This window comes from Sardina pilchardus, chromosome 3, assembly GCF_963854185.1.
Source record: "Sardina pilchardus chromosome 3, fSarPil1.1, whole genome shotgun sequence".
NCBI classification, from domain to species: Eukaryota; Metazoa; Chordata; class Actinopteri; order Clupeiformes; family Clupeidae; genus Sardina; species Sardina pilchardus.
Genome location: NC_084996.1, coordinates 14,483,857 through 14,509,926, shown reverse-complemented (window position 1 = coordinate 14,509,926; position 26,070 = coordinate 14,483,857). Strand labels below are relative to the sequence as shown.

At 44.6% G+C, this 26,070-nt stretch overlaps 2 protein-coding genes, 1 long non-coding RNA gene and 4 other non-coding genes across 8 annotated transcripts in view; 2 read left to right on the top strand and 5 right to left on the bottom strand.

The window, feature by feature from the left end:
* Positions 1–1,326: 1,326 nt before the first annotated feature.
* On the top strand, positions 1,327–17,021 carry LOC134076799 (fas-binding factor 1 homolog). Of its 2 annotated transcripts, XM_062532034.1 has the most exons (33): positions 1,327–1,392; positions 1,689–1,839; positions 2,024–2,051; positions 2,146–2,187; positions 2,316–2,394; positions 2,481–2,544; positions 2,631–2,681; positions 2,923–3,067; positions 3,205–3,285; positions 3,576–3,629; positions 4,004–4,150; positions 4,248–4,395; positions 4,818–4,960; positions 5,163–5,259; positions 5,349–5,795; positions 6,024–6,092; positions 6,313–6,434; positions 7,065–7,385; positions 7,579–7,628; positions 7,864–7,911; positions 8,059–8,202; positions 11,173–11,273; positions 11,702–11,908; positions 12,119–12,226; positions 12,528–12,667; positions 12,939–13,057; positions 13,195–13,317; positions 13,815–14,000; positions 14,240–14,416; positions 15,265–15,402; positions 16,067–16,157; positions 16,244–16,374; positions 16,886–17,021. In XM_062532034.1, the coding sequence occupies exons 2-33, from the start codon at positions 1,837–1,839 to the stop codon at positions 16,961–16,963; spliced, it is 3,882 nt and encodes a 1,293-aa protein (XP_062388018.1). In that variant the 5' UTR covers positions 1,327–1,392; positions 1,689–1,836; the 3' UTR covers positions 16,964–17,021. The 2 variants fall into 2 exon arrangements, with proteins under 2 accessions (XP_062388018.1, XP_062388019.1); XM_062532035.1 differs by lacking the exon at positions 3,576–3,629.
* Positions 16,966–19,085, bottom strand: LOC134076800 (uncharacterized). Its single transcript, XR_009938628.1, has 7 exons — positions 18,961–19,085; positions 18,420–18,547; positions 18,178–18,223; positions 17,889–17,995; positions 17,585–17,630; positions 17,294–17,404; positions 16,966–17,098 (listed from the first exon to the last, which is right to left on the bottom strand). It is a non-coding gene; the product is annotated as an uncharacterized LOC134076800 (long non-coding RNA).
* On the bottom strand, positions 17,184–17,251 carry LOC134077667 (small nucleolar RNA R38). The gene has a single exon (XR_009938712.1). It is a non-coding gene; the product is annotated as a small nucleolar RNA R38 (small nucleolar RNA).
* LOC134077669 (small nucleolar RNA SNORD49) lies at positions 17,711–17,781 on the bottom strand. The gene has a single exon (XR_009938714.1). It is a non-coding gene; the product is annotated as a small nucleolar RNA SNORD49 (small nucleolar RNA).
* Positions 18,066–18,135, bottom strand: LOC134077668 (small nucleolar RNA R38). Its single transcript, XR_009938713.1, has one exon. It is a non-coding gene; the product is annotated as a small nucleolar RNA R38 (small nucleolar RNA).
* Positions 18,306–18,376, bottom strand: LOC134077670 (small nucleolar RNA SNORD49). Its single transcript, XR_009938715.1, has one exon. It is a non-coding gene; the product is annotated as a small nucleolar RNA SNORD49 (small nucleolar RNA).
* A 741-nt stretch (positions 19,086–19,826) lies between the features above and the next one.
* Positions 19,827–26,070, top strand: part of LOC134076798 (sphingosine kinase 1-like) — a 17,698-nt gene continuing 11,454 nt past the window's right edge. The window contains exon 1 of the mRNA XM_062532033.1: positions 19,827–20,339. Coding sequence (XP_062388017.1) covers positions 19,913–20,339 — 427 coding nt within the window. The 5' untranslated portion in view covers positions 19,827–19,912. The remainder of the gene's footprint in view (positions 20,340–26,070) is intronic.

Below are 26,070 nucleotides of genomic sequence, written 5' to 3'. Positions count from 1 at the left end.
AGCCTTTGTGTAATGGAATTGGTGAGTAGCCTATTAAAGCAACACTAAAGAGTTTTTCGTACCTTAACATAACGTTTCCAAAATCATTTCAGCGGTTCATCAACTCGCAACAGGGTGCGGCACTAACCGGCTATAACCGCACTATGTAACTTTACCAGATCGGGTAGTGTAGGCTACCTGTGGTTCCATGAAATGAGATCTAGAAACCACAAATTTGACTTGCTACATCACACTGTCATAAAATCATGCAACATGCTCTGCCTTGTCTGTGGACATCGTTAGGCATATTTGGTGGATAAACAAATAGGCCTAGTGTGCGTGCAACAGAGGAAAAGTGCTTTAATGTTGCTTTAAAGTCAATAATTTGTATTTACATTTACTTGAAGCACTTACTTGAAGCACGATTGAAATGCATTCCACTCAGACAGGTTGGCTACCAGGCTCATAATTCACCTGAATTACAAACAGAAAATGACCAGATAGCATTATGTCCTGATATATGCCTCAATTTCCAAAGCAATGAAGGCTATGGACTACCAATCAGACCACAGCACATTCACATATTAAATATTCATGAGAAAAAGCAGTCGTTTCCTCTACTCTTCAGATAGGAATAATGCTGGAATGAAAGCTTGACATCAAGGCAATGCATCATCGTCGATCGTAACAAAATTAATGAAATAGGTGTGGCATGGGGCCAAAAATATGTTTTGTCTTAAATTGACATTACATTTACATTATAGGCTAGTTAAACAGCATCAAATTTCTTCCATTTTCAAAACCCATGAGGCCATTAAAGACGCTCTAAGTGATGTTACATAGTTTCTTAGCTAAAACATTTTTTTTGTTACATACAGCAAACATCACCTCACTATGCTAGCTGCCTGTACCCTGAATACACTTTTTAAAAATGTGGTCTCTGGACAGTCCAATTTCCAAAAATGGCAACAAAAACAACGGGGTCCATCCTGGACCACAAAACATAACAAATTGTTCCAGCCAATCACTGACAAGATGCACATTTAGCAGAGTTAGGGAGGTGGAGGGAGTTGCAAGCTCTCTGGTTTCTTTTAAAGTGACCAACATTAGAGCCACAAAGTTTGCCCACCCCTGCTAGCTTTCATCGGGTCCCTATAGGTGCATTTAATCAAGCACATAGATTATGAATGCAGACTGCACAGTGCTTGATTAACCCACCTGTGGAAAGGGACCTGATGAAACCCATGAATAGAGAGTTTAATTTCCAAAGCATAATCACCATCTAGTGGTGGTTTAATGCAACTGTTCGAGAGTACTACACTACCCACAAGTCTCAGGAGCAAAACAGGAAGTTTCTTCAACGAACCTCAAGCGTTCAAAATCATAGAAGACTATTTCTCTCCATCTTATTGTGTGAGTATATTTCAGGAATTGTGTAATATGTTGTCATTGTACAATATGTTCTATATGTCTGTAGTACCTAACTGTTCATGGTTTTTGCAAATGGTCAGAAGGTTTATCCGTCTAGCCACTAATGAAATGCACCGCTAACGTTAAGATAGATAACTTAGCCTACTACTACTCAGTAGCCTATAATTAGCTTTCATTCATGCCCAGTTTTGTATGTTACGTGGTCAGAAGACGGTGAGACTCCTAGTGAAGTTACGAGGACACTAATGCTATTCTATATGATCTTTTATCGAAGCAAGTCGGCAATCATGGGTTATGAGATTGCGCCTCGCTACGGTAACCAATGGTGACGCCGACGCTCTGAAGGGATTTAGGAGCCATATCTCTCCAGTGCTCTGGATTTAACCTCACCCCCATTGGCCAGTTATTTGACGAAGTTAGGGAACCATGGTGAGTATGCCTACCTTGACGCGGTGGTGCATATTGCAAAGTTAAAAGTATCTTGTGTAATTAATATTGCTGGATAATTAAACGGCTAGTAGCCTACAGTTGGAGTTGTAGATGGGTGTCTGTGTGCATAGCCTAATGCAAGGTCCTCCTCAGTCAACATCAGTTTTCTGCTCTTCTACCACAGACGACAAAACAGAAGAAGGCTTTACGAAGTAAGTCCATACATTCTCTATTGTGGAATCGACACACGTGTTTCAAATTGTGAAATGCATTTGCAACAACTTTTTTCTTTATTAATTATTATAGGCTCAATTGATGATGTACTTGGAGGTCTTTTGGATGATGATGGTATGTGCGGTAGCTAAAAATACAAATGCAATATTGTATTGTGTTGCAAAATGCAAATTATGCAAGTAATGCATTCCCAGACATAAAGTTTGTTAAAAGGTTTACATTTCAAGTTTGGTCTCACACAGATTTGCCAGCAAAGACACAAACCCCTTCCCGTGAGCGCACAAGGGCCAAAGGTGTACTTCCATCACGCAGTGCCAAAAAGTAAGGAGCACCCATGATGTGGACAAAAGCTTTGAAAGACTGACTTTCATTCTTTTCATGTTTTGGTGACCTGATGTGATTTCCAGGTCCGTGTTGGATGATGACGAATTCTTCAGTAAGCTGGCAGAGGAAGCAGTGAAAGAAGATGACGTGGGTTGATTTGACTTAAACTAAGCATGTACCACTGAGCTTGGAGGCGTGATAATTCTGTTTCATTTTGAGTTTTTCCCCCCCAGCTGTCGGATGTATCTGAGGCCGATCCTCAAGCTCTTCTAGAGAGTATGAAGGTAAAAAGCTATAGGTTTACATGGATTGATCAAAACTATTTGTGACTCTCTTGAAGTGAAAGATGTAAGTTGGGATACATTCTGCTTCTAAGTTGGCTAACTCCAAGTGGTTATCTGTTCAATGCATTTAGCTGAGAGTCAACAAACATATGATGATGTTGTATGATCTCTGTTTGAGATACTCTCTGTACTCTGCACTTTCACGGTGGACTAAATTTGGTGGTCAACTTCAAATTACCAGGACATTGATGACATGGATGCTGATCTATTTGGCTCAAAGAAGAAGCCAAGCTCTGCCCCGGCACAGACAAAAAGCTACACCTCAGCAGCAGGTTCTAAGCCAGAACCATCAAAACCTGGAGACAAAATGAGGCCCAGTGACACAGGTGTGTGAGGTCACGGACATGTAACCTGTTAAGATACGATACTGATGATTGCTCTTCACCTGTGTGTTGTATCTGTTGCTTGACAATGGGGGAAATGTGGGGGGAACTCAAGCTGACCATATAGTGTTTGTACTCAGACCTACCTGCCAGCGAGGAGAAGAAGCCCAGCTCAGCACCCGCATCAACAGCACAGAGTTACAAGAAATTCAGCTTCCTAGGTACATCTATTGTGGTCTTTTCTCATTGTTTTGTTTAAGTCCTTGAGCAGTTGGATTCTTACTTATGTACTACTACTTTATAACATTACTGTACAAATAATAGTTTCATGTGAACATTCCATGTGAGCACAATATTACATTGACATGGAGAACAACTGTTCAGTTTGACATACTGGTTTGATTTCTTTCACTTAATAAAATTAAAAGGGTAGAAGTACTACTTCTCCCCTACATGGTTATGGAGGTCTCACTGTATTCCTCTTCCCTCCATTATTGCTTCATTGTCTAAGATGATGATGATGGTGGTGATGATGTTTCACCTGGACCACCTGATGGTGAAAAAGGTATCCCTAGAATAGAATGCCTTAGTGCCTTATTCAGGTTCACCTTGTGGAGATGTAAAGAGTTACTAGTTTACTAAAGACCAAACTGATTTACCTAACCTTAACGAAAAGTGAATCTGGATATCGAAGCATTACCTTAAAATGCCCTTGGTTGAGATTACGGAATATAGTGTGTTTGATGCATTTTAACATTTCACATTTCCCCTTCCTGAAAAAGCAGGCAGGTGAAATGTATTATTCACTCTTAACAATAAATGATTCCAGTGTGCGGTGGCTATTTTGACTTTGGAATTCACCTTGAGTGACAGTACATTCAGACTGAGCTGCACATTGTTTGTCCATTAGGTGATTTACTCTTGCTGTTTTTTATTTAGACTTTGATGATCCCCTGGATGACTTACTGGATGATTTGGATCCCCCAAAGGCACAGAAAAGAAGCTCCCTGTCAGAGAAAGCGTCCGGGATGAAAAGTGACAGCCCCGCTGCATCCCCTCTTGTCAGTCAGAAAAAGACAGAGAAAGGTAAGTTCAGTCCGATGTCACCGTTCTGTCATTTCATTTATTCTATTTATGTTTCATTCATTGTGTGAATGTGACCCCTTTTTTTCTGTCTGAGAAGCATCGACAGTCCTGGCTCCAAAGACAAAGAAACGAGACGAGCTTACCTTTGATGACGATGAGGAGGATGACCTCATCGATGCGCTAGGATTCGGAGAAATGTCTACATCAAAGCACAAGACAGCCACACTGGCTTCAAAGAAAGAGAGGTACCGTTGTCAATGCTCAAAGCAAAATTTATCACATCAAAAGAGAGGCTCGTTTGTTGAGGAAGAGTGCAAGTAAATAAAGCTTGGTACAACAGAGCAGGGGTTGGGACTTGACTGCTCGTCAAAAAATATGTTAAATTGCCATTATCACAATCAAATGCTGTCAGAAATTCTCATGCAATACACACTACACACAGAAAGTTAGGGATAAAGCCGAATATCCCTGACTTGAATATGTACATACAGTACTTACTATTACACACACTACAAACTTGAGTATGTACATACACACTATTCACAAAAAGTTAGGGATAAAACTGAATATCCCCAACATATACAGTATGTTTTGATAAGATAATTTTCATTCGTTGAGTCAAATAGTGTCTAGTACACTGACACATGCCCCAACTTGTACTGAACAGTGAGCCCCCCCAGAGACCACGCACCAGGCTGGATGAGATCTTGAGCCGAGGGACAGACCCACACCTGCTGGAGCGCCCCCCAACAGGGGAGAAGAAAGAACAAAAACAGCAGCCGCTACAGCACAAGAACCCCAGTGCCAAAGGTACAGTATGTTGTTCCCCTCACTAGCATACCTATCTTCTTTTTATTGATAGTGATGTCGGTCTGTCGGCCTTTGTCATGGTTCCTAGAGTGGATACTAGCAAGCTTGCATTCTTTTCGTTATTTATACTCCTCACTAGTATGCCCAGCTGAGTAGATGATATCTTTTAGGAAATTTGAACCAGACTGTTTCCTTTCCAAAGACGCTGTAGTTGCAGAGGAGGACGTGACGTTTGGCTCCTACCAGCCCACACTGGCCGGCACCCCAGAGGGAAGGCAGTCCCGCAGGCAGTCAGTCAGGTGGGAGTTAGTCCAACAAGTTCAGTCAAACTACCCAAGGGCTCTCCTCCTTAGTATCAAGCCATTTATAGTTGTGTTCAATCTACCAGATTCTCCACAGAAGATATCAGCTCGCACTCGCCCGAGCGCAAATCAAAGCCCAGCACCCCCGCCACACCCACCTCCTCACGAGCCAGCAGGCCCACAGCTGATTGGCTGGGACTCAAACAGGATGATGCTGCTGATGTGGACGTCGAGCAGACGAAGAAAACAGCAGGGGACCCTGTGGCATCAGACCCCCCTAAAGCTCCTCCCTCCCCATCGACGTCAAGGCCTGGTAGTGAGATTGCCACGTCTTCGCCCAAAGTCCCCAGATCCAGACAGGACACCACCAAGGGACTCCGAGAGGTGGGGGAGCAGGAGACGGAGAAAGAGCAGGAGGACGATTGGTTGACCGGAGCGCTGAGTCGAAAGAAGACCAAGGAGGGGGAGAAGAAGGGTCCTCACCAGGACGCCCTCGGCTTGGGAGAGGAAGTAGATCTGGACTCCTTTCTTAGGTGAGAATGACATGGGAACTTGCTATGGGAAACTTTTTCAGCACATTTTTCAGTCCAGTTCAGTCAACGTCTGTAGAATACAGTTGTGTACTTGTCAATGCCAATGTGATGTATAACTCATCAGTACTGCAACTGTGAGGATAACCTTCATGGTCATATGAGGATGGCATAGTGACAAAACCCTTCACCTGGGTGTTATGAGTTGTAATTTGTCTATTATTTCCACAGTAAAGGCCAACCTAGTCCAACATCCCGGAGGAAACAAGAAGCTTCACTTGAGCTAGACAGAGATTCAGGGTGAGGGCACTGGACTTCATATCTGATTGTGGCTTTTAGTCGTCACACCTAAGACATTGGTGTCTGTTGTCTATCTGGAGATGTTCCCTTGGGTTGGGATTGGGAGCAACATTAAGGATTGTTGATTATGTTGAAGATGATTGGATTAGCTATGAGATGTATTTCCAGTCTCATGAATGTCATGTCAGATAAGTACATGTCTATTTGTCTCCACTCTCAGAATCGGCTCTTCAGTTGCACAGAGGCCAGTAAGTCCCACTCCTTCCCTCTCAAAAGCTGGAAGGGGAGACCAGCTAAGACCAACCAAAGCCAGTGAAGACCAGCGAGCCACCATAACCAGAGGTAACGTTGTGATGTCATAGTGGGGCAATTTAGCACAAAAAATTATCACTTTGTGATAAAAGCATCCAATTTGAAAGAAAAACTCACAGAGGACTGATTTTTAAAAATATCCGGCAAATATGGGTTTTGTTAGGTAAAAGGGGATTGGAAACAGACCCGTTCTTGAACCGGTTCCGTTCAGAATTCCTTGAACCTTGGTACTATCTAGTGAACCAGCCCGCATTTCCACCAGTTTTGAACCAAACCAAGGGTGCGTCATCAACAATGGGTGTTGCATGCAAAACAAAAGTTTGTGAAATGGATGAACCATTTTTTGTTTGGTCGAAATGCTCCGACCGGTTAAAATGTTGGTTCGCAAACGAGAATGGAGCCGGTCAGTGTCAGTGAAAAAGGTTATCAGAGAGAGAGGTAAATGAAGAAGATTAAGTGCCATCAACAGAGAAAGGTTGTGGAAATCCAATACCATAGCCAGAATGAGGTTCAAAGTTTAATGAACTGAAGGAAGTGAAGTGGGGAACGTGCAGTGGAATGTCCATACCATATTCCTGTCAAGCATGCCTAAATCAGGAAGCGCAGGACTTTGACGCTACTTAATCTACTTCTCACTTCTCCCTGGCACCAAACCTTAAGATAGCTCCGTTGACCCTGCTAGTCTGCCAGATCCAGCCCCATCTCCGCTGCAGTCCCCCCACTCTGCCCAGCCTTTACCCTCCCAGCCATCTAAGGTAGTGCCCGTAGACCAGGTCTCCCACCAAAGGCAGCCGAGCAGAGCCTCCATCTTTCCGTCCACCACATCAGCAGCAGTGAGGCACCTGCCACCTCCCCAGCGCAGCTCCTCTCAGGAACAGACTGGACGGGCCCCCAGTGAACAGGCTCTGCCTCCCAGCTATGCAGCACAGACATGGCAGGCTCCCAGACCATTAGATGCTGTGTTGAACAGCCCCACCTGGTGTAGGTACTCTTTGGATTGGAGTGAGTTGGGCCAAGATGTACTGTATTATAAATGTGTTAGGCCAAAATGTGTTGTAAATCTTTTGGAGATGTTTTTTTGTTGTTGTTGCTTTCTTTTCGGTGTCTGTTTATGTCTTTCTGAAGCACATGCTATTATTTGAATTGAATTAAATTGAATTCAATATGTTTGCAGTACCACAACAGAGGACAGTGGAGAATACAGCTCCGATTAGCCAACCTCAGGTAAGAAGATTGGTATGGTTTTGAGACTTGAACTCATAGTGTGATTGGAAGATTTACCCATATTAGTATTAGTTAAAGAGTTTTTCCATACCAGATTAATCCAGAGAGTAATGTATAAGTAATAGCTGTGTGACAGTGTTCCTATGCATGAAGGACGAAGGAAGTCAGTTAGATAATGCAGGATTTCTTCTTCCTTATACGTCAGTCCTTATGTATTCCTATGTTTCCTAATCAGGTGTCCTTGTCAGCAGAGGGTCTTCAGCAGCTTTTACTACAACAACAGGTAAGTACCATTTTAAAAAGGTGGAAGAAAGCATCAGGAGATGTGGCGTTTAGTAAATATAACTTCACACCTCAACATCAACTGCCTTTTTCAATATGGTGTTTGTGGTGACATTACCCCTTTTGCCCTGTGTGTTGCCGGGTGCAGCTGGCCAGTGGCTGGGGTCTAGGTGGAGCGCTGGAGGCGGGGGTGGGGGTGGGAGCACTGCACAGGCAGCGCAGGGAGGTGGAGCAGCACACGGGGGAGCAGCTGGCCACCCTGCAGGCCCGCATCATCCAGCTGGAGGGCCAGGTACCTCACCACACCGCACCGCACCACACCACACCACACCACACCTCACCCGCACCGCACCACACCGCACCGTAGACACACCACACCTCACCACACCTCACCGCACCGCACCACAGACGCACCGCACCACACCGCACCACACCGCACCGCACCGCACCACACCGCACCGCACCACACCGCACCACACCTCACCACAGACACACCACACCACACCACACCACAGACACACCACACCACACCGCACCACAGACACACCACACCGCACCGCACCGCACCACAGACACACCACACCACACCACAGACACACCGCACCACACCACACCACACCACACCACAGACACACCACACCACACCGCACCACAGACACACCACACCACACCGCACCACACCACACTGCACCGCACCACACCACACCACACCACAGACACACCACACCACACCGCACCACAGACACACCACACCATACCGCACCACACCACAGACACACCGCACCGCACCACACCGCACCACACCGCACCGCACCGCACCACACCACACCACACCGCACCACACCGCACCGCACCACACCACACCACACCACAGACACACCCACTCCACTCCCTTATGGTACACTTCAGACAGTCTCAGAGAGTCTCAGATGGACACACCAGTACCACTGGCATGGCCTATACAAGCACTCCAGGTGCAATTACGCACCAATTACCTTATTTACTTTATCAACTGTCTCTGGGGTAACATTAAATTGGCAGGGTTGAAATAATATATTTAAAAACAATACATACAATACAAAAATACAATTAGCTACTATATTTGCTGTGCCATGGGTACCTAGCCTGGAAACTAGTCAAACTTATATATCATATAATCAAGGGAAAGCAGCATTTTTGCATTGTAATATGTTGCTCCCTCGTTTGTTTGAAATCTCTGAGCAACATATTTGGTATTTCTGCAGCAAGAAATCAGTCTTATCTGTGTGTGTGTGTGTGTGTGTTAGTGTTAATTTTGTCACCTATTTTTAATTTAGTCATAGTCTTAGTCTTGTGACGAAATGTTCTTTTTAGTCTTAGTCATATTTAGTCATTCAAATATCATTTTTGTCAGTCTAGTTTTAGTCGAGTAAAAGTCTCATAATTTTAGTCTCGTTTTAGTCAAAAGAAAACTCAAGGTGTCTTAGTCAAGTTTTAGTCAAAACATTCTAGTCTTTTTTATATAACAAGATACTTTTGAATAGGCTACTATTTCAGTCAAATAGTGTTTCAGCTATATGTTTCACACATCTCAATTTTCCCCCAATAATGTCCAGAGCAGACCCAAAGTAGGCCTACGAATGTTTTACTCCGCTACACTAGATGGCAATATGCGCCTAAACGCAGTCCCATATAGGGATGGGTATTGATACGTTTTTATCAATATCGATGGCATTATCGATTCTGCCTATCAATCCAATTCCTTATCAATTCTCTTATCGATTCCCAAAAAATGTAGGTGCACCCACATTTTTCATTGCATCGCCTTTAACGCCAAAAGGTCACCTTTTATCGCTCTCCTTTCATATAATGCAAATGATTTTTTAACAATAAGGCGTAGAAAAAGCTTGTCTTTATTTAAAACACAATAAGGAATATACATATTCTTTATAAAGAATGATAACGATGTATATATAGCCTACAGTATATATATATATAATATAATATAATTCTTTATATATTCTAATCTATACTACTGACATTTCTGATATTCATGACATTCATGACTATTCATATTACAACTCTGCCTCTTTAATTCAGCTGTCGGCTTGAAGCCTCAAATTGTAAACAAAGTAGGCTAGCATAGCCTAGTTGGCTAGCTTATTAGTCTACTGGTTGGACTGTTCAGTTTCCCCACGTGTGTTTAAGTTGTAAGGTAGGCTAATACTTTTTCTCCTTGGGACAGGCCCTTTTGAGTCTTAGTTGGAAAACATTGAGATGATCAGTCAACTTGAATGCAAGACTTTGAATCAAATTTGTGCAGTAGCCTACTACGCTATGATGCTAACCGAAATTAATTATAATAGCTAGTCGTCTTCTATGCGTCATTGCTTTCACCATTGTGAATGTGCTTGTCGAGGGGCGGGTGTCCATTCAGCGCGCACGAGAGAGGGAGAGGGAGATGGAGAGAGAGCGGGCCAAGGGGGTTACTTCTATTCAGTTTGACAAAGTTGCACGCATAGTCTACAATTAAAACTTGTGAAGGAAACGTATGCTTTCACCCGAGCAGCGTCAGGTGCACCAGTGCGACCTAGAATTATTTTCAGGCACACTCACGCTCTGGAGCCCCAGACCGGGCAACGTTTGCACCCCTCCGTAGGCTGTCGAACACATGACACTCTTGGAGCTCCCATGCTTCACGGACAAATGTTTTAACATATTGCTGGTATTACTACCCTTACACGATAACAATATATAGGCTACTACGCTGGTTGCAGACGGCAGAATTTTCATCACGTTTAGTGAAATGGAGCCAGGCTTGGGATCTCTTCCTCCTCTCGGGGTTGACTTGTAGTATGAGTCGTTGCAGCCACAGGGTTACAGAAACAGCGCATAGCTAGCTTACAGGAAAGCTGCTGCCCATTAATTAATTTGGACCATTCTGAATGCTTAACAGGTAGCATAGATATTCTGTCTTCTCATTTTGTAGAGGAAAACAAAGAGAGATTTTATCTTAGTTTTTCAATCATGCAAAACATGTTAGTCTCGTCTTTTTTCGTCAACAGTAATGCATTTTATTATAGTCTTAGTCAGCGTTTCAGGACATTGGTTCAGTCTCGTCATCGTCTCGTCTTAGTCTCGAAAAAAAAGGTCGTTGACGAACATAATTAGTCTCGTCTCGTCTGACGAAATTAACACTAGTGTGTGTGTGCGTGCGTGTGTGTGTGTGCGTGTGCGTGTGTGTGTGTGTGTGCATTAAACGGTGTTATGTTGTGTGCTGCAGGTGCGAACCCTTCAGCTAGAGCGGGACCAGAACCAGATGCTGCTGGAGAGCGTGCAGCTCCGCCACAAACAGGACACCGAGCTGATGGAGAACACACACAGGTAACACCACACAGCCAGCGCAGGCACGCACAACACCATGCCCACGGACCAGACCCACAACGTGTGTGTGTGTGTGTGTGTGTGTGTGTGTGTGTGTGTGTGTGTGTGTGTGTGTGTGTGTGTGTGTGTGTGTGTGTGTGTGTGTGTGTGTGTGTGTGTTCGAATGAGTAATTTTGTATTTGTTTTTGTATCATAAGTTTGTATTGTGAGTCTATTTGTCTTTGTTTTCTGGCTATTTTAATTGTGAAGGCGAGTAGTTACTTTTCCTGTCCTACGAACCTTTGTATGTGCAGCTGCTTTACCGTGTTTGTCTTGAATGTATTCTAGTTTGTATGTTTGTGTGTGTGTTGGTGCATGTGTGTGTGTTTGTGTGCGTGTGTGTGTGTGTGTGTGTGTGTGTGTGTTGACTTCTGGTCTTGGCGCTCCAGGGCTCGCGTGAAGCTGCTGGAGGAGTCTGGGGCTCAGCGGGAGCTGCGGATGCGGCAGGAGAACGAGGACCTGGCGGAGCGCCTGGCCTCCGTCACGCGGCTGGCTGACCAGGAGCGGGTCGAGCTGCAGGGGCAGCACCAGCGCCGCCTGGCCCAGAGCCAGCAGGACCGCGACCGCGAGGTGGAGAGGCTCCGTGACCTGCAGAGGTGCAGAATTGATCTCCTTTCACCTTCCACTTACCGTTCATTACGACACGAAAAATGGAAATGGAAACACAGGCATGGAATGTAGACATGCCACAAATATGTCATGTCACCACTAAATGCCACTGCATAGATAAGACACAACACTTCATCATAATGCCCCGATCAAAATGACTGAAATGTCTCAAACTGAAATGTTACTTGCCTTCCCAGGAAGTCCATTCTGGAGATGAAGAAGGACCATGAGGAGCAGGTCACTCGACTGAAGAGATTGAAGGACGAGGAGATCGACGCTGTAACCAGTGCCACCTCACAAACCAGGTCCTACACTAACTTACTCACTAGTACCTACAGTACCTACCTACCTACCTACCTACCTACCTGCTTACAGTTCTTGCCACTCATAATGATCAGATACTTGATGGAGTATGGGTATAATCTGGAGTAGTCTATAACTCTTGTCGCGCTGAAGTAATTTGTTCATGTTGACATGGTGATGGTAATAACAGATTTAAAGAGCTTAAAGTAAGGCTGTTTACAAGGCATAGGAGTTTAGAGCAATAGCAACACAGCTACCACCAAACCCAAGGGGAAGCTCTGAATGATCTATGGGGTTTTCCAGGTCCTTGACAGTGGTGATTGAACAGATGGAGCAGTTTTCGCGGCGGCTGGGGGACCTGTCCTCTCGTGTGGAGAGCACCCATGAGCACACGACCCAAGGCCTGGAGCAGGGGGCGAGGCAACGGGACGAGCAACTCAGAGGTGACGCGTGTGTCACCGTCTATTTTGTAAAAACGTATAAATATGATGTTAAACGTAACTGAACCAAACGTGTGTATAGAAACTTAGATATTGAGTCTACCTTTGAGCCATGTGTGGATAATGCATTAACATGATTCTACTCTAAACATAAACATGCTGAGTGAGTCAGTGATATAGGTCACCCGCTGTTCCAGACCCCCTGTTTCCTGCGTTACATTCGTTTCGCAACCAGAACCTGAGGGATGATTGTGTTGTGTTTTCGCTGGCCCAGTTATGCAGGACCGTCTGGGTCAGCAGCAGAGGGCCATGGCCGATGAGAGGGCGAGGCTGCAGGAGGTCATCGCCAAGATGGACACACAGCTGGCCGAGCAGCAGAGGCAGCTGGAGAAGGTCAGACAGGGATGACCTCTACCCGGGACCCTTCACCACACATATTTCGTTGACCATGTGATCGTGTTTAAAGTTAGAGTCTAGTGAAAATCTACTCCAAGATGGTGACTCGTTCCTGTTGTGTCGGTGTGCCGCAGGAGCGCTGGAGAGTCTCAGCGGAGCAGGCGAAAGCAGAGTCCGCCCTGCGGGGCCTGGAGGAGGAGCGACGCACCATGAGCCAGCAGATAGGCATCGAGAGAGAGGAGCTGGAGAGGGCCAAGGTTGGTGTGCAGCGCACGCTTGCATTTGTGTTATGAGAGCCTCAGGTTGTCACTCATGAAGAAGAATTCTGACATATTCCGCTAAGAGTGTGAGCGAGAGAGGGAGTGATAACATGAGACGGAAAAGAAGACAGCAGAAAAATTCACGAGTCATATGCACTGGTATGGAATGGGTGGATGGGTAGAAACATCCCAGGGTAGAATCACACATATTAATTATTTCTCTCTCTCCCTCTCCCCTCTCTCTCTCTCTCTCTCTCTCTCTCTCTCTCTCCACTCTCTCTCTCAATTCAATTCAAATATGCTTTATTGGCACAACAAACGATATGATGCATTGCCAAAGCGTTCACAGGAATACAGTAATGATAATAATTAAACAAATCAATGAAAATAAAAATAATATAAACATATACAGACTCTCTTCTCTCTCCTTCCCTCCCTCCCTCCCTCCCTCCCTCCCTCTCTCTCTCTCCCTCTCTCCCTCCCTCCTTTCCTAGAGCGCGCTGCTGGAGGAGCAGCAGCAGGTGATGCAGCGTTGCGCTGAGGAGCGCAGGAAGCTGGCCGGCGAGTGGACGCAGTTCCACACGCAGGAGAAGCAGCGTCAGGAGCGCGTGGAGCGCGAGGCCAGCCGCGTCCTGGAGAGGGACGCCCACCGCGAGGGCTCCATCATCAGCTTTGCGCAGGTACAGCACATGGGGCTCACGGACCCTCAGACCAGGCCTACACTGAGAACTCCCAACCAGTGTACAGCTGTCAAGTCTACCTCATTATCTCTAGTACACTCTTGGAAATGACATGGTTTAACTGAAAAATCATCCAAGTTTTGATTAAAACTGAACTGCTTTGATTGAGACTATGATCTGTGTGTGTATGTTTCTGTGTGTGTGTGTGTGTGTGTGTGTGTGTGTGTGTGCGCGAGCAGGAGCAGGCTGAGCTGAAGCTGAGGGCCGGGGAGTTGAAGCAGCGGGAGGACGCGGTGACGCGGGAGCGAGAGGCCCAGGAGCGCCTCAGGGAGGACCTGGAGCGGGACAAGGAGAGGCTGAGCGCCACGGCCATCCGACTCAAGACGCGCGCTCAGGAGGTGGAGAGCTTCAGCAAGGTGGGAGGCCGTGATCTGAAATGTTGGGTGAAGCAGGGGTTCAGTTGTGCAAATGCTCATGTAACGCTCTCTAAAGGATAGATGGTGGCCTTCACAAACCGTGGCAGTGCCGGCAGGAAAGTTCAGTTCAGCGGCACCCGTCTTTAAACTGGAGTTTAATCGGCAAACCAGTAGGAATAACTGTTATTGGCTGGGTTTCCCAAAATCGTTAAGAAGCTCTTAAGTCCTAAGAACTTCTTAGGAGCGTTCTTAGAACATTCTTACAACGCTCCTAAGAAGTTCTTAGCACTTAAGAGCTTCTTAACAATTTTGGGAAACCCGGCCATTGTCAAGACATTAGGCAATTTCGTTATTAGGGTACTGTACCCTGAAATACACAAAAATAAACAAAAGGTTTGTTTTCATGGAAAGCCTCAGTGACAGTTGAGTTCATTCATTGCAGCTCTACAAACAGCGTAGTCTAGTTTTAGCCTAAATCAGCCATGAAGTTGACCGAAAACATTTGAATATTTGCACTGAAAGCACTAATGGAATAGCAGGCTTGTTTGAGTGAAGCTGCCCGTTAAACAGCAAGCTTAGCTGAAATATTTTGACCCTCCTAAATTAACCAATTCTTCATCTGAGAGGGTGTAGTAGACAACTATATAAAACGAAGATGTAAGAAGGCTACCGGAACTTGCATATTTCATGCACTTCATGTCATCATGTCACAAAAAAGGCAGGAGAAATTTGATTTGTGTCATTTCAGAAATCATAAAATTATGTATGCTTAATGTATGGCAAAATCACCTTGAGAGATGAGCATTATTATTATAAATTATCCAAGTGTCTTTCTTGTGTTTGTGCAGCTGGCCTCGGAGAAGTTTGAAGAGGGCGAGAGAGCGCTGCAGGAGGCCCGACAGGTGGAGGCGGAGCACCAGACTCGTCTGCGCAGCATCCACACCCAGATGGAGCGGCTGCGGCAGCAGGAGCAACACCTGCACCAGGTGAGCGAGGGGCATCTGCTGCCCGCCTACACCTCCACCCTCGAGATGTGGGGGCACACACTAGGCACGTTCAAGTTCGACCCCATCTGACCTCTTGCAGTAGCGAGATCTGCCGGTGACAGCAGGGGCGGGAATACATACGCTGCTATGAAGTTGTACACTCTCTACTTCCCGTAGTCTAGACGTGACCACGTGATGAAAAATGAGGCACAGGCCCTTGTGGATATGAAGAGGCATCTAAAAGCCAGCACAAGTCAGGGATGTAAAAGCCAATTAGGGCAAAGTCCTGATGTCATGAAGGCAGGGTCTAGGCTCCGCAGTACCTGGAGAAATGCTGCGCGGCTGCATAGCAGCCGCCTTGCTCCCGCAATAAGTTAAGGCCATGTGATAGCGACTGCAGATTCGTAAACACTCCCATCTAGACCATCGTGGACAGATTTTTAACCACGTGCGTGCATCTTGTGCTGCGCAGTTCTGCGCTGCTCAATGCTGCGCCATCACTAACTCGCCTAATAGCACCATGCATGAATCACAGTGGTCCTCAATTACAAACACAGCAGAAAAAAACATACAATGTTGTATTAATTCACTGTGTCAAATGTAATTGTGAATGCATATCTGCATTGGTCATTTATGATGAGCTAATTGACTTTCTCCCCCTCAGGAGCGAATGCGGGTGACAGAACACAGGAGAGAAGTTGAAAACATGAGACACAGCCTCCCCATACATCTGCCTCCAGCCCCTATTTACACAGGTACATATGCTACAGATTAAACTCTTACATTACTCATGTGTGTTTGTAAAATTGAGAACAATTCTTGATTGGCTTCAACTGTACAGAATTTGCACCAGTGGGCAATAGTCAGCTGATGTCCTCTCTAGCGACTGTCCAAGTCCAGTCTCCGGTCACCAACGCATCATCTCCAGAACTGCTTGCCAAATTGGCGATGCTCAGACACTCCGCAGAAAAGGTAAACAGCAAAACAAGCATCACTTGTTGTAGTAGCATATGGTCAAGTTTAGTTCTCGAACACCTCAAATTGATTTACAAAGAATATGCAGCTTTTTGTCTATGAAGAAATCATTAGCATGAAGAGTAAGTTGTCGGCCCTTTTACTCCTCTAAACACAGCTTGTATTTGGAGTATAATATTAAGTTCGACCCATATTTACACAGGAAGTCTTAAATGACTGTTCACCTTGCTTAGACCAAAGTCTTTAGAAAAAGCCCCTACACTCGACTGCCAGAATGTGCAAAGCTGACAAACCTCACGCCAGCAGCGAGATCATAGATGATTGGCATGATGTACTCAAGCCGACTTTTGGCTCTGGAAAGGGGCGTGATATGTAGATAATTGGCAGGTTGACGTACACCAACCCATACATTTCTATGGGCGATTGTTGGAATTGGAATTTAAAAAGTCTCTGCTTAAACTTTGTTGATAAGTATATCTGAAGGTCATACACTCATTGATCTTTACAGGACAGAGACTTCCTCCAAGACGAACAGTTCTTCCTAGCCACTCTGAGGACCACGCCAAATACATCATTTCACACATGACAATTTTGTACATTATGGTTTTTATTTTCCAAGTGCAATAAAATTGATTTTTTACACATCATGGCTTCATCCATTGTTCGGTCACATTTTCAGTAGCTTCCTTAAGGGACCAGAATGACCATTTAGGCCAATGACCTGTAGGACATAAATTAAAAATGTATTACTAATTTGTAGGGTGAAGGGACAAATAAATGCTGCACTGCTTAATTATTCATAGTACACAAGCCTCAGGTTACCATTATTCAACAGTTGTTCAGACAGGGATAACAATCATCATCATAAGCTTGTAACACCAATCAAGACACCCAGTTATGATGAATGGGCTCTTACATTAAGGTAGCCATCCAAGCTAGTCCTGGTGCATTGTTCTGATGCTTCAACACATCCACACTTTCCAGTTGACTTCTTGAGGTTGACCCAAGTCCTTTGAGCCCGAGTGACCTGTAGGATATCCAGAAGTGTACAGTTAACCAACTTGCTTAAACTGCTGCTGCTTAAAGTCACTGAAAAGCACAAAAGCTTCAGGTTACCATTAATCCACACCATGTTTCAGACAGGGATAACAATTATCATCATAAGTCAACTCCCATTAACCCACTTCTTTTAAAAATCCATTCTTACCTTCAAGATGATTCATTCTCTTGGGTCCTGACCCCATTTCTTTTACCTGGAGGGGGGAAATAAACTCAACTTAGAATAAGAGGTGACAGGAACTTAACCTTGTTTAATGTCAAATGTTACACAGGTTCTCAGAACCGTTATACATCGTCAGTTATCGCATCAGACGGCTTTTCCTATATAACGAATTCATCAGAGAAACCTAAAAACATGCATTGCGACGTAGTTGTTCAGATCGAGATAACAATGATCATAAGCTTGTAACAGCAACGATCAAGACACCCCCAGTTGAGGAACAGGTTCTTACATTAGGGTGGTCCAAGTTAGCTCTGGTCCTGGTCCATGTTCTGATGCCTTCACACAGCCACACTTTCCATTTCACTTCTTGAAACCACGTCGTTAGAGCCAGATGACCTGTAGGACATTCAGAATTGTGCAGTTAACCAATTTGCTGAAATTGCAGCTTTGTTTCGCTCATTCGCACATAAGCTTCAGGTTACCATTAATCCACACAGTGTTTCAGACAGGGATAACAATAATCATCATGAGTCAACATCGATCAACATCCATCCCTTATAAAAATCAACAGTTCTTACCTCAAGCAGCCCTACATCCAGTTGAGCCCTCGCCCATTTCTTCTACCTGGGGAAAGAAAAAAGTCCAACTTAACATAGGGTCACAGGAATTTGTCCTGCTTATTTACTGCCTACTGATACATACAGGTTCTCAGTACCGTTATCCATCGTCAGTTATCGCATAAGACGGCTTTTCCTATATAACGAATTCATCAGAGAACCCTAACGTTGAATATTATTCCAAATTCACTATAAAGGCCTACCCTTTAGCATGGTATGCAGATACCCTGCTCCACTGCACCCTTCAAAGTTGATCAGGGTCTTCAGTCCGTGGATCTTCCGAAGATTCGCCATTCGTTGTCTCAAGAACTCAAGTCAGGCGTGAAGTTCCCTGTAATATTAATGCAAATTTCAACATTACAAGAAGCACTATAATTTTACACATAATGAACGGGTTCATGTCGTTCCGGGCCTTTGAGTAAACCGGCAAATTGTAAGTTTCATGGTGACTAGTCAGGCACAACCACGTGTTTCGTGAAATAAGGCTAGAAGCTAGCTTATGTTAGCAATCACCATCCGTTTCATTCAGGGACATACAAGTCCAGACGAAAAGTTAAGACAACTGAACGATATTTCCATAAGCAAGAAGCAGGCACAGAATAACCTTTTACATGCATTGGTGATGTAAGACGAGTTGAAACAGTTGGTTAGAAGGTCACCGTTTGCTATCAGCTAACATTTAGCGTCGGATCAGCAAAATTGTGGCAAAACAATCCACGTGTACCATACATTTTGCAAACTTACATTCAAGGTGGTTCCCGAACATCGATGGTCGACATCTCTAGCCTGTGCATCGCAATGATTATATAAAAGACGTGCATAGCTGAACTTCAAGCGCACAACGATATGTGCCCTTGCTCAAGCCTGCTGGAGAAGAGACTACTATAACTTTTCTCACTGGGCTTTATAGTAGGTGGTGACGCAAGATAGTCACGTGATTTATTTTAACCAATGATGTTGTGAGACTAGTGTTCATAATAACCTGATAATAACCCTTCTGCATCAAATTAATGTAGCCTAGAGCCCTGGTGTAGCCTATAATGAATCTGTGAAATGCATAATAAATCGGTGAGCGTAAGAGTAGGCTGGCTTTGTTGCTCCAAGCAGGTTCATTAGTATTAATTTACAACTGAGCAAGTTTAGCTATTAATCTGACCTACATTCCACGAAATTTACCATAGGCCATCTATCAGCCTAGGCTATGTTATTGCAATAGTGGAGAGAACTTGAGCATAATTTGAGTGTTAAGTAGTAAAATGTTGATCAACATCAATATGAGCAATAACAAATCAAACTTTCATCCCTGCAGCTATCCCTATGTTTAGACCTTTAGTATGGGTCTGGAGTAGACAGATCTGATTTTAATAGGTGGAGTAACCATATTGCTTGCATGTTGTATATTACTTACATTTTATATTATAGTTATATTATACTTTATATTTTCAGGCAAGCCCAAATCCTAAAATGTAGGCTAGCCTATTGCACAATAACTTTAGAATGTATATGCACAAGTTAAAAAACAACAACAGACAGCTGTCACATAACTATTTCCGTATGCTGTTCCTCCTTTTTGTCACTAGGGAGAGATCTTTCAGCTGGGAGAACAGCTGGGTGAGAGAAAGTCCTGCAGCCGCAGACTGCAGCACCATCCGCGCACCGGTCTGCGCTGCGGAGCGCGGAGCGCTACTCAGGCGGGATGGACAGAGACAAAACCGAGCCGGATCCATCCCATCACCGCAACGGGATCGTGGGATTACTCTATGGAGAGTTCACAGACATTCTTAATGGAAAAGTTAGGTGTTCTGTTAGTTTGACGGATCATGCCCTCACAGTTCAGAAGATCACTTCGTCACCTGGACAGGGCAAGGTGGTTTTCGACTTGAATGACTGTATCGGTTGTCGTGCATTTAAAGGAGAGGACAATGCAGACACCGCGGCTTACTTTTCAGCGTATTTTTATCCGTTTAAGAGAAAATGGTTGAGTTCGGCAACGGCCCGCCAGAGATTGGAGCAAAGCTTTCGGGTTGCGCTCGCTCAGGACCCTAGCGCTAACCTCGAGGAGGCTGAACGGTGGGCTCGAGCTATAAGGGATGCTTCATTTCGTAATTTACCTCGGCGTGATGGTGAGAAAACGTGTTTTACTATAACCAAGGTTTATTTTTTTTTACTTATTTGAAACCCTAGGCTATGGTATCTAAGAGTGAATTTGAGGGAGAATTGAGCGGTTAGATTTGGACATTTGCTGTAAACTTGGTTGGTACCGTATACCGTGAAATGAGTGGCATACCCAGTGTATAGGCAGCTATTAGTTCGATTTTGGCTGCCATGTGAAAGAATTCTCTCGTGGTAGCCTAGTAGCCTAATAGCAATAAACCAGTCTTACCTGCCCAGATGTAGCCTACACCCAGGTATGCTCCAAAGCTTGGAGCATACCTAGGTGTAGGTGCTCCAATTTATTTTAATGGCTAAAATTGCACCTTTTCATAATTTGCATCACTGTGTGTTTAGATCTTTGGTCGATTATCTTATTCACGCATTGGTTTCTGTTAAGGGGGATCAAGGTAACATATAGTTGAGCCCCACCAAAAAAAGTCACCTAAGAGTGTGAAGCCTACTGTAGGCTTACTCAAACACTCACATTTTCCAGATTGGTTGTGTACAAGTGCTTCTTCAGTCTGAAATCTCTCAGTGACTGCACTGTGCTATTTATGTCATGAACCATCAGTGATAAATATTTTGTGTTTTTGGCCGGACATCGAGCAGACTCATAGGCTCAAAAGCAGAGCTCCATAGCAGCTGTCATTTTAACTAAGTCAAATGACTTTTGATTGTCACATCAGCATTTTGTGGCTGGCTGGAATATATGGTCTCAGGACAGTCATTATTGCTGAAAAAAGCTAAAAAGTGTCCTGAGATTGCATCTTTTTACAGCCTGTAAATCTCAAATCTGGGCCCTATAGTCCTGTTTGAAATCAAGTCAGACGTGGGATGTAACAGTATGTCACCTGGACTGACGTGGCTGGTAGAGCTGGTGTTGATGGACGGCTGACACTGAGTGATCTGGCCCGTCGGAACTCATCAGCTGTGTCCCAGAAGAACTCCTGTGGGCTTTCAGACTGGCCAGAGGGAGTTTATGATTTATCATCCTCACTGGTCAGCCGCTCAACCTTGTCTAAGAGGGTCAGAGGAGGCTTAACCACACACATCAATATTCTGGTGATATATGGATTGAAATAGATTAAACCCTAAATCAAGGATAAGATTTGCGGCAAAATATTGCGTCGTCCTTATGAAATATGGAATGTGACCCTGAGATGACATATCAGCACTATCTCTCCCACTGCCTTTTTCAACTTTGGAAATGCCAGTGATTGTATGAATATCTCACACTGACTTAGATATTATAGAGCTTTTGATATCCAACATGCCTCACATATGCTGCAATAGCATGACTAATTCATAGCATGCACAATCCTGGGGCAGGCAGTGATAACACTTAAGAGGAAACATAGTATAGGCTCAGGCCAACTCATTAAAGCATATGGTTCAGTGAAGTGGGCCTAGTGGACACCAATTATTTTCAGACCAGCGGCTCCTACTCGCTCAAACTTAAGTTCTGTTTTAATTACTGAATTTGCATCCTTGTTCAGGTTTGTGGTCCAGAAGCCTGCCAAGCTACAGTAGTATAGGCAAGAGTATTCAGGACCTGATTTTGGTCCTTCAGTGCTAAAACCATTACTGTGAAAACGGCAATTTGCCATCAATATCAACAAGATAACAGACCAATTCTCCACAGGCCTAAATGTGAAGCACTCAAAAGGGCAGGATGCCATGGTCTGATTGCTGTGTCCAAAAGTCAGTATCGTAACTGGGCAGTGTACACACTGGTCTGTCTCTCTGCATGCACCATGCTCCTACTACTTCGACTGTGACTATTTTAGGTGACTCCATTAAAGTGAGCAGAAATGGGGTTTTGTGAAGCAATTTAAACGCTTCGCAACGGTTGTCTTCTTCATTTTAGATAAGGGCCTATGAAAGGAAACATTTTTTTGCGTGTCAGAATCGAACTGAATTAGTTTTCACGGCAAGCCACTCCATGAAGGGAGCTTCCATAAAAGGATGTTCTAATAGATGACTTTGGAGACCTAGGGCTTCAATTGTAGTTTTAATTACATATTACAACACTAAAGATGCTAAGCCTTAAAGGATTAAAGGGCAGTGAAAAGTATTCACTGTACTGTTGTTTCTGAAAAGAGTTTAATAGTTTGAACTCCCCAGTACATAATTTCTGTAGATGTGTGTTGAACACTTCACAGTATTCTAAACTAGTTAAATGAGAATGAACAAACTACACAATAGGACTGAACTATTTGTGCTCACTAATTTGTTTAAATTAGTTTCTAAATAGTCTAAATAGTTTCATCTACAAATACATCATATTGGTGATTCTTAAGATTTGGGACAAAACATGTCTGCCAGATAAGGTAAGGTTTTTGGGGTGAAAATGTGCCCAATATTATTTTGAAAAACGACTCAAAAAGAGTACCACAACAAAGCGTGATTTCCTGTTGCCTTATAAATTGTTCTTATTCTAAATGATATAGAATGTAATCGGTGCCTGGAAAACCCCATGTTTATATATATAAAAAATTACAACTCGGATGTTATACCAAAACAAAAAACATTGAAATCTGTTTTGTTTTGTCCCTAATCTCAAGAATCACTGACATTCGTATCTTATACTTGCCAGTAAACCAAACTTTTGTTTGAATGTTGTGTGTGTCTGTGTGTGTGTGTGTGTGTGTGTGTGTTTGTGCCCCTAAAACAAGTTTTTCTGGCCTAGGATGAGCCTTTGAATAAGTTATCATTTCCTTGGATAGGGAGAACGCCACAGATCCCTAAACAGTTATCAGGAAGCAGGAGAAGAGACCGTGCCTAACACCAATTTAGAGACGGTGCATCTACATGCAAAATGTAAAATCTGCATGCTCCATAGCTTGACATAATTTAACAGCCGTCTAAAGTAAATATTTATTTGCTTTGTGTGTGTGTGTGTGAGTGTGTGTGTGTGAGTGTGTGTGTGTGTGTGTGTGTGTGTGTGTGTGTGTTTGTTTGTGTGTGCATAGTCCGCATTAAATAGATGGGAGACAGATGTGGTTACAGTAGATGAACAAGATTAAATGAATTAATCATAAATCCTTCCACATATAATAGTGGATCGTGGGACATGGAAAGGGCTGCAGTAGATCCAGCGCTCGGATTCAGCTGTGCGTCATGCTGGCGTGTTGTGTTGTGCTGATGCTGCAGTCTCTCTCTGCAACGAAGACAGGAGCCCCAGCGATGTTCTGTACACAGCCCTTGCCCTCTGACCCCAGCTCCATCTCCTGAGGGGGCCTCCTCTCCCTCTCTCTGCCCAGGAGAGGAGCAGTCGGATGGGCTGTCAGACCTCAGTGCTCAGGCACGGTACAGCGCCATGGTGGCCTCCACCTCCAACCTCCAGGCTGGGGCTTGTTGGTGGAGATGACAGCTCCGCTCCTGACGCATTGCTCACACGGATGTGAACGCTACTGGAGGCCAAGGCAGGACAGTGGAGCCTGCGCGCGGTTTCTGTTCTTGGCTCTAGGCGATGTTTGATGTGGTCGCTGTAGTGAATGCCCTCTTTTCCTGTGTGACTTGTGGCAGGAGTGTATACAGTCTGTCTGTTGTCTAAAAGTATTTTCATATTTAGTGGACTTAACTCATTCGTTTATTATACAACTTGATTAGGAATGACGATAGAAAATTTAATGTACTGTGTGTACTGTATATATATAAATATCTGAAAGGATATGCACAATGTGGATTCATTTCAGCATATTTGAAACCTCCCAACATACTTATTGTGCCAGAATTCAGATGACTTCTTCTCAGTCTTGGTTTGCTCTGTGAAGAATAACTGTAGTTGCCCATGATATCATTCTGGGATGTGCTCATCCAGTGCGACCACACCGACGGCCAACTAGCAGACAGCATGGTGGATAATAGTAGAGGGGGGAGCACGTGTAATAGCTGGAGACATAACCCACGGCAGAGTCTCAGTCAATGTGACTCAGAGCATGGGCACCAAACCATGAATTATTGAGTCCAATCCAGAATCTGCTCTGGCTTTTGAAATGCAGGTCATCAGTGGCTCACAGTAACAGCTCACAGCTCGCAGCGGCATATTAACAGATTACATATGAAAGATTAACTTGACACCAATAGTGTTTTCGGATGCGTTTTGGGAGTCAGTGAAGGGAGAGAAAGCAATTATTTGGAGCAATTAAGCCCTATTTCCTTTGGCAGCCTGAGGGGGGAGGAGGGCTATACGTGATGAAACAAAGGACTGTCAGAGCCCCGTGAGCGAACTTGGTACGTGCCTAATGTAAAATTCACATGTGATGTAGTACTCTGTTCCCATGCCAACTGAACAGCTGTGAGGTGAGGAAGTTCAGGCATCCGGAAACTCAAGGCTTCAGAGGACGACAGCGGCGGCAGAGAGGGTTAGTAATGAAGGATCTTTGGCAGCTGATATTTCACGTTCTCGGCCTTCTCATGTCTGTGCCCAGCTTTCAGTAGTGAATGTCTGTGCCCGTTTTACAGTGGTAAATGTTTGACTCTGATGAAGGTCTGACGGACCATCAGTTCTTTAACAAATTGGTTGCACTCTGGAGCAAGCAGTGTTGTGCTTTGCTTCGTCCCTTACACTAAAGTTGCTCTTGCAAAATAGCACCTGCAGTTTAACCTGTCAAGGTGTGCAAGCTCCTTTCTGTCTTCTATGAAACCGTGAATGTAGCACACATTTACAAGCATAATAATAATCAATCCTACTATGTTAACTGAAAGCTTTCATGGATGAATGATAGAGATGTAGAGCAACACACGCTGCTGTTCCCGGGCCAGTAAGAGCAGTCGTTTGTGGAGGATAAATGGGAATATTTGAGGAAGTGAAGGCTCTGTTGGCAGTCTCGTTTGCGGCGGCTAATGGATGTCAAGTGCTGGGGGCAGTGCAGCGGCATGGAAAGGGCCCTCCCAAGAGCCCAATTAACCAAGCGGGGTCAAGCATCGCTGATCTCACAGCCAGCTCCTATTCACTGCAGTGGCCCTGTCGCCATCCGCATTCAGACAAGCTCTTACAGGGCGTTTGGCAGTGACCTCCAGCTTGCTGAAAGGGATGGCCAAATGTCAGTGATAAGTCTCAATCATGACACTTGCAGAATGTTTTTTTTCCTTCTGAGGAGAATCTTTCGGTGTTGAAACTTCAAACTTCCTCTCAAAAGTCCTCCCAGCGTCTCCCACCACGAGCCTGTCGTACCTGAGAGACTGGTTAAGCGGCCGTCTAACAGCTTTTCATAGCTGCACCTGGGTTTGCCCGGGGGTTGCAGAGTACAGTCATTCAGCAAAGTCATTCAGCAAATGGGCCATGTGTAACGGCCAATCTGATCTACAACTTCTTTGGTATGCGATGGCGAACGAGTCGAGCTTGCTCGACCCGTCCCGCATCCAACCGCCTATAGGCTCGGCTTTTTACGCACCTGCGAGCGAGCAGGTAGAGCTTGAGCGAGAGGATTTCGTAATCTGGCACAAGACCAGGAGGGGGCTCCTGTCTTTGGTTTGTGTTAACGCTCCCGTGAAGTTGCATCAGAGTCATTCCAAAGCACCATCTGCTGGCATGGCTAGCACCGCCGCTGGCTGTGGTGCTGATGTTTTGTTTGTTTTCGCGCTCATGTACTGTAAGTGATGTTCTTCGGTGATAACAGTTCTGCATGCAATGAGGGATGATGTTTGGAGACACAAGGTGTAGCTCTAGTGAATGTGCTTTACCGGAATGTTCAC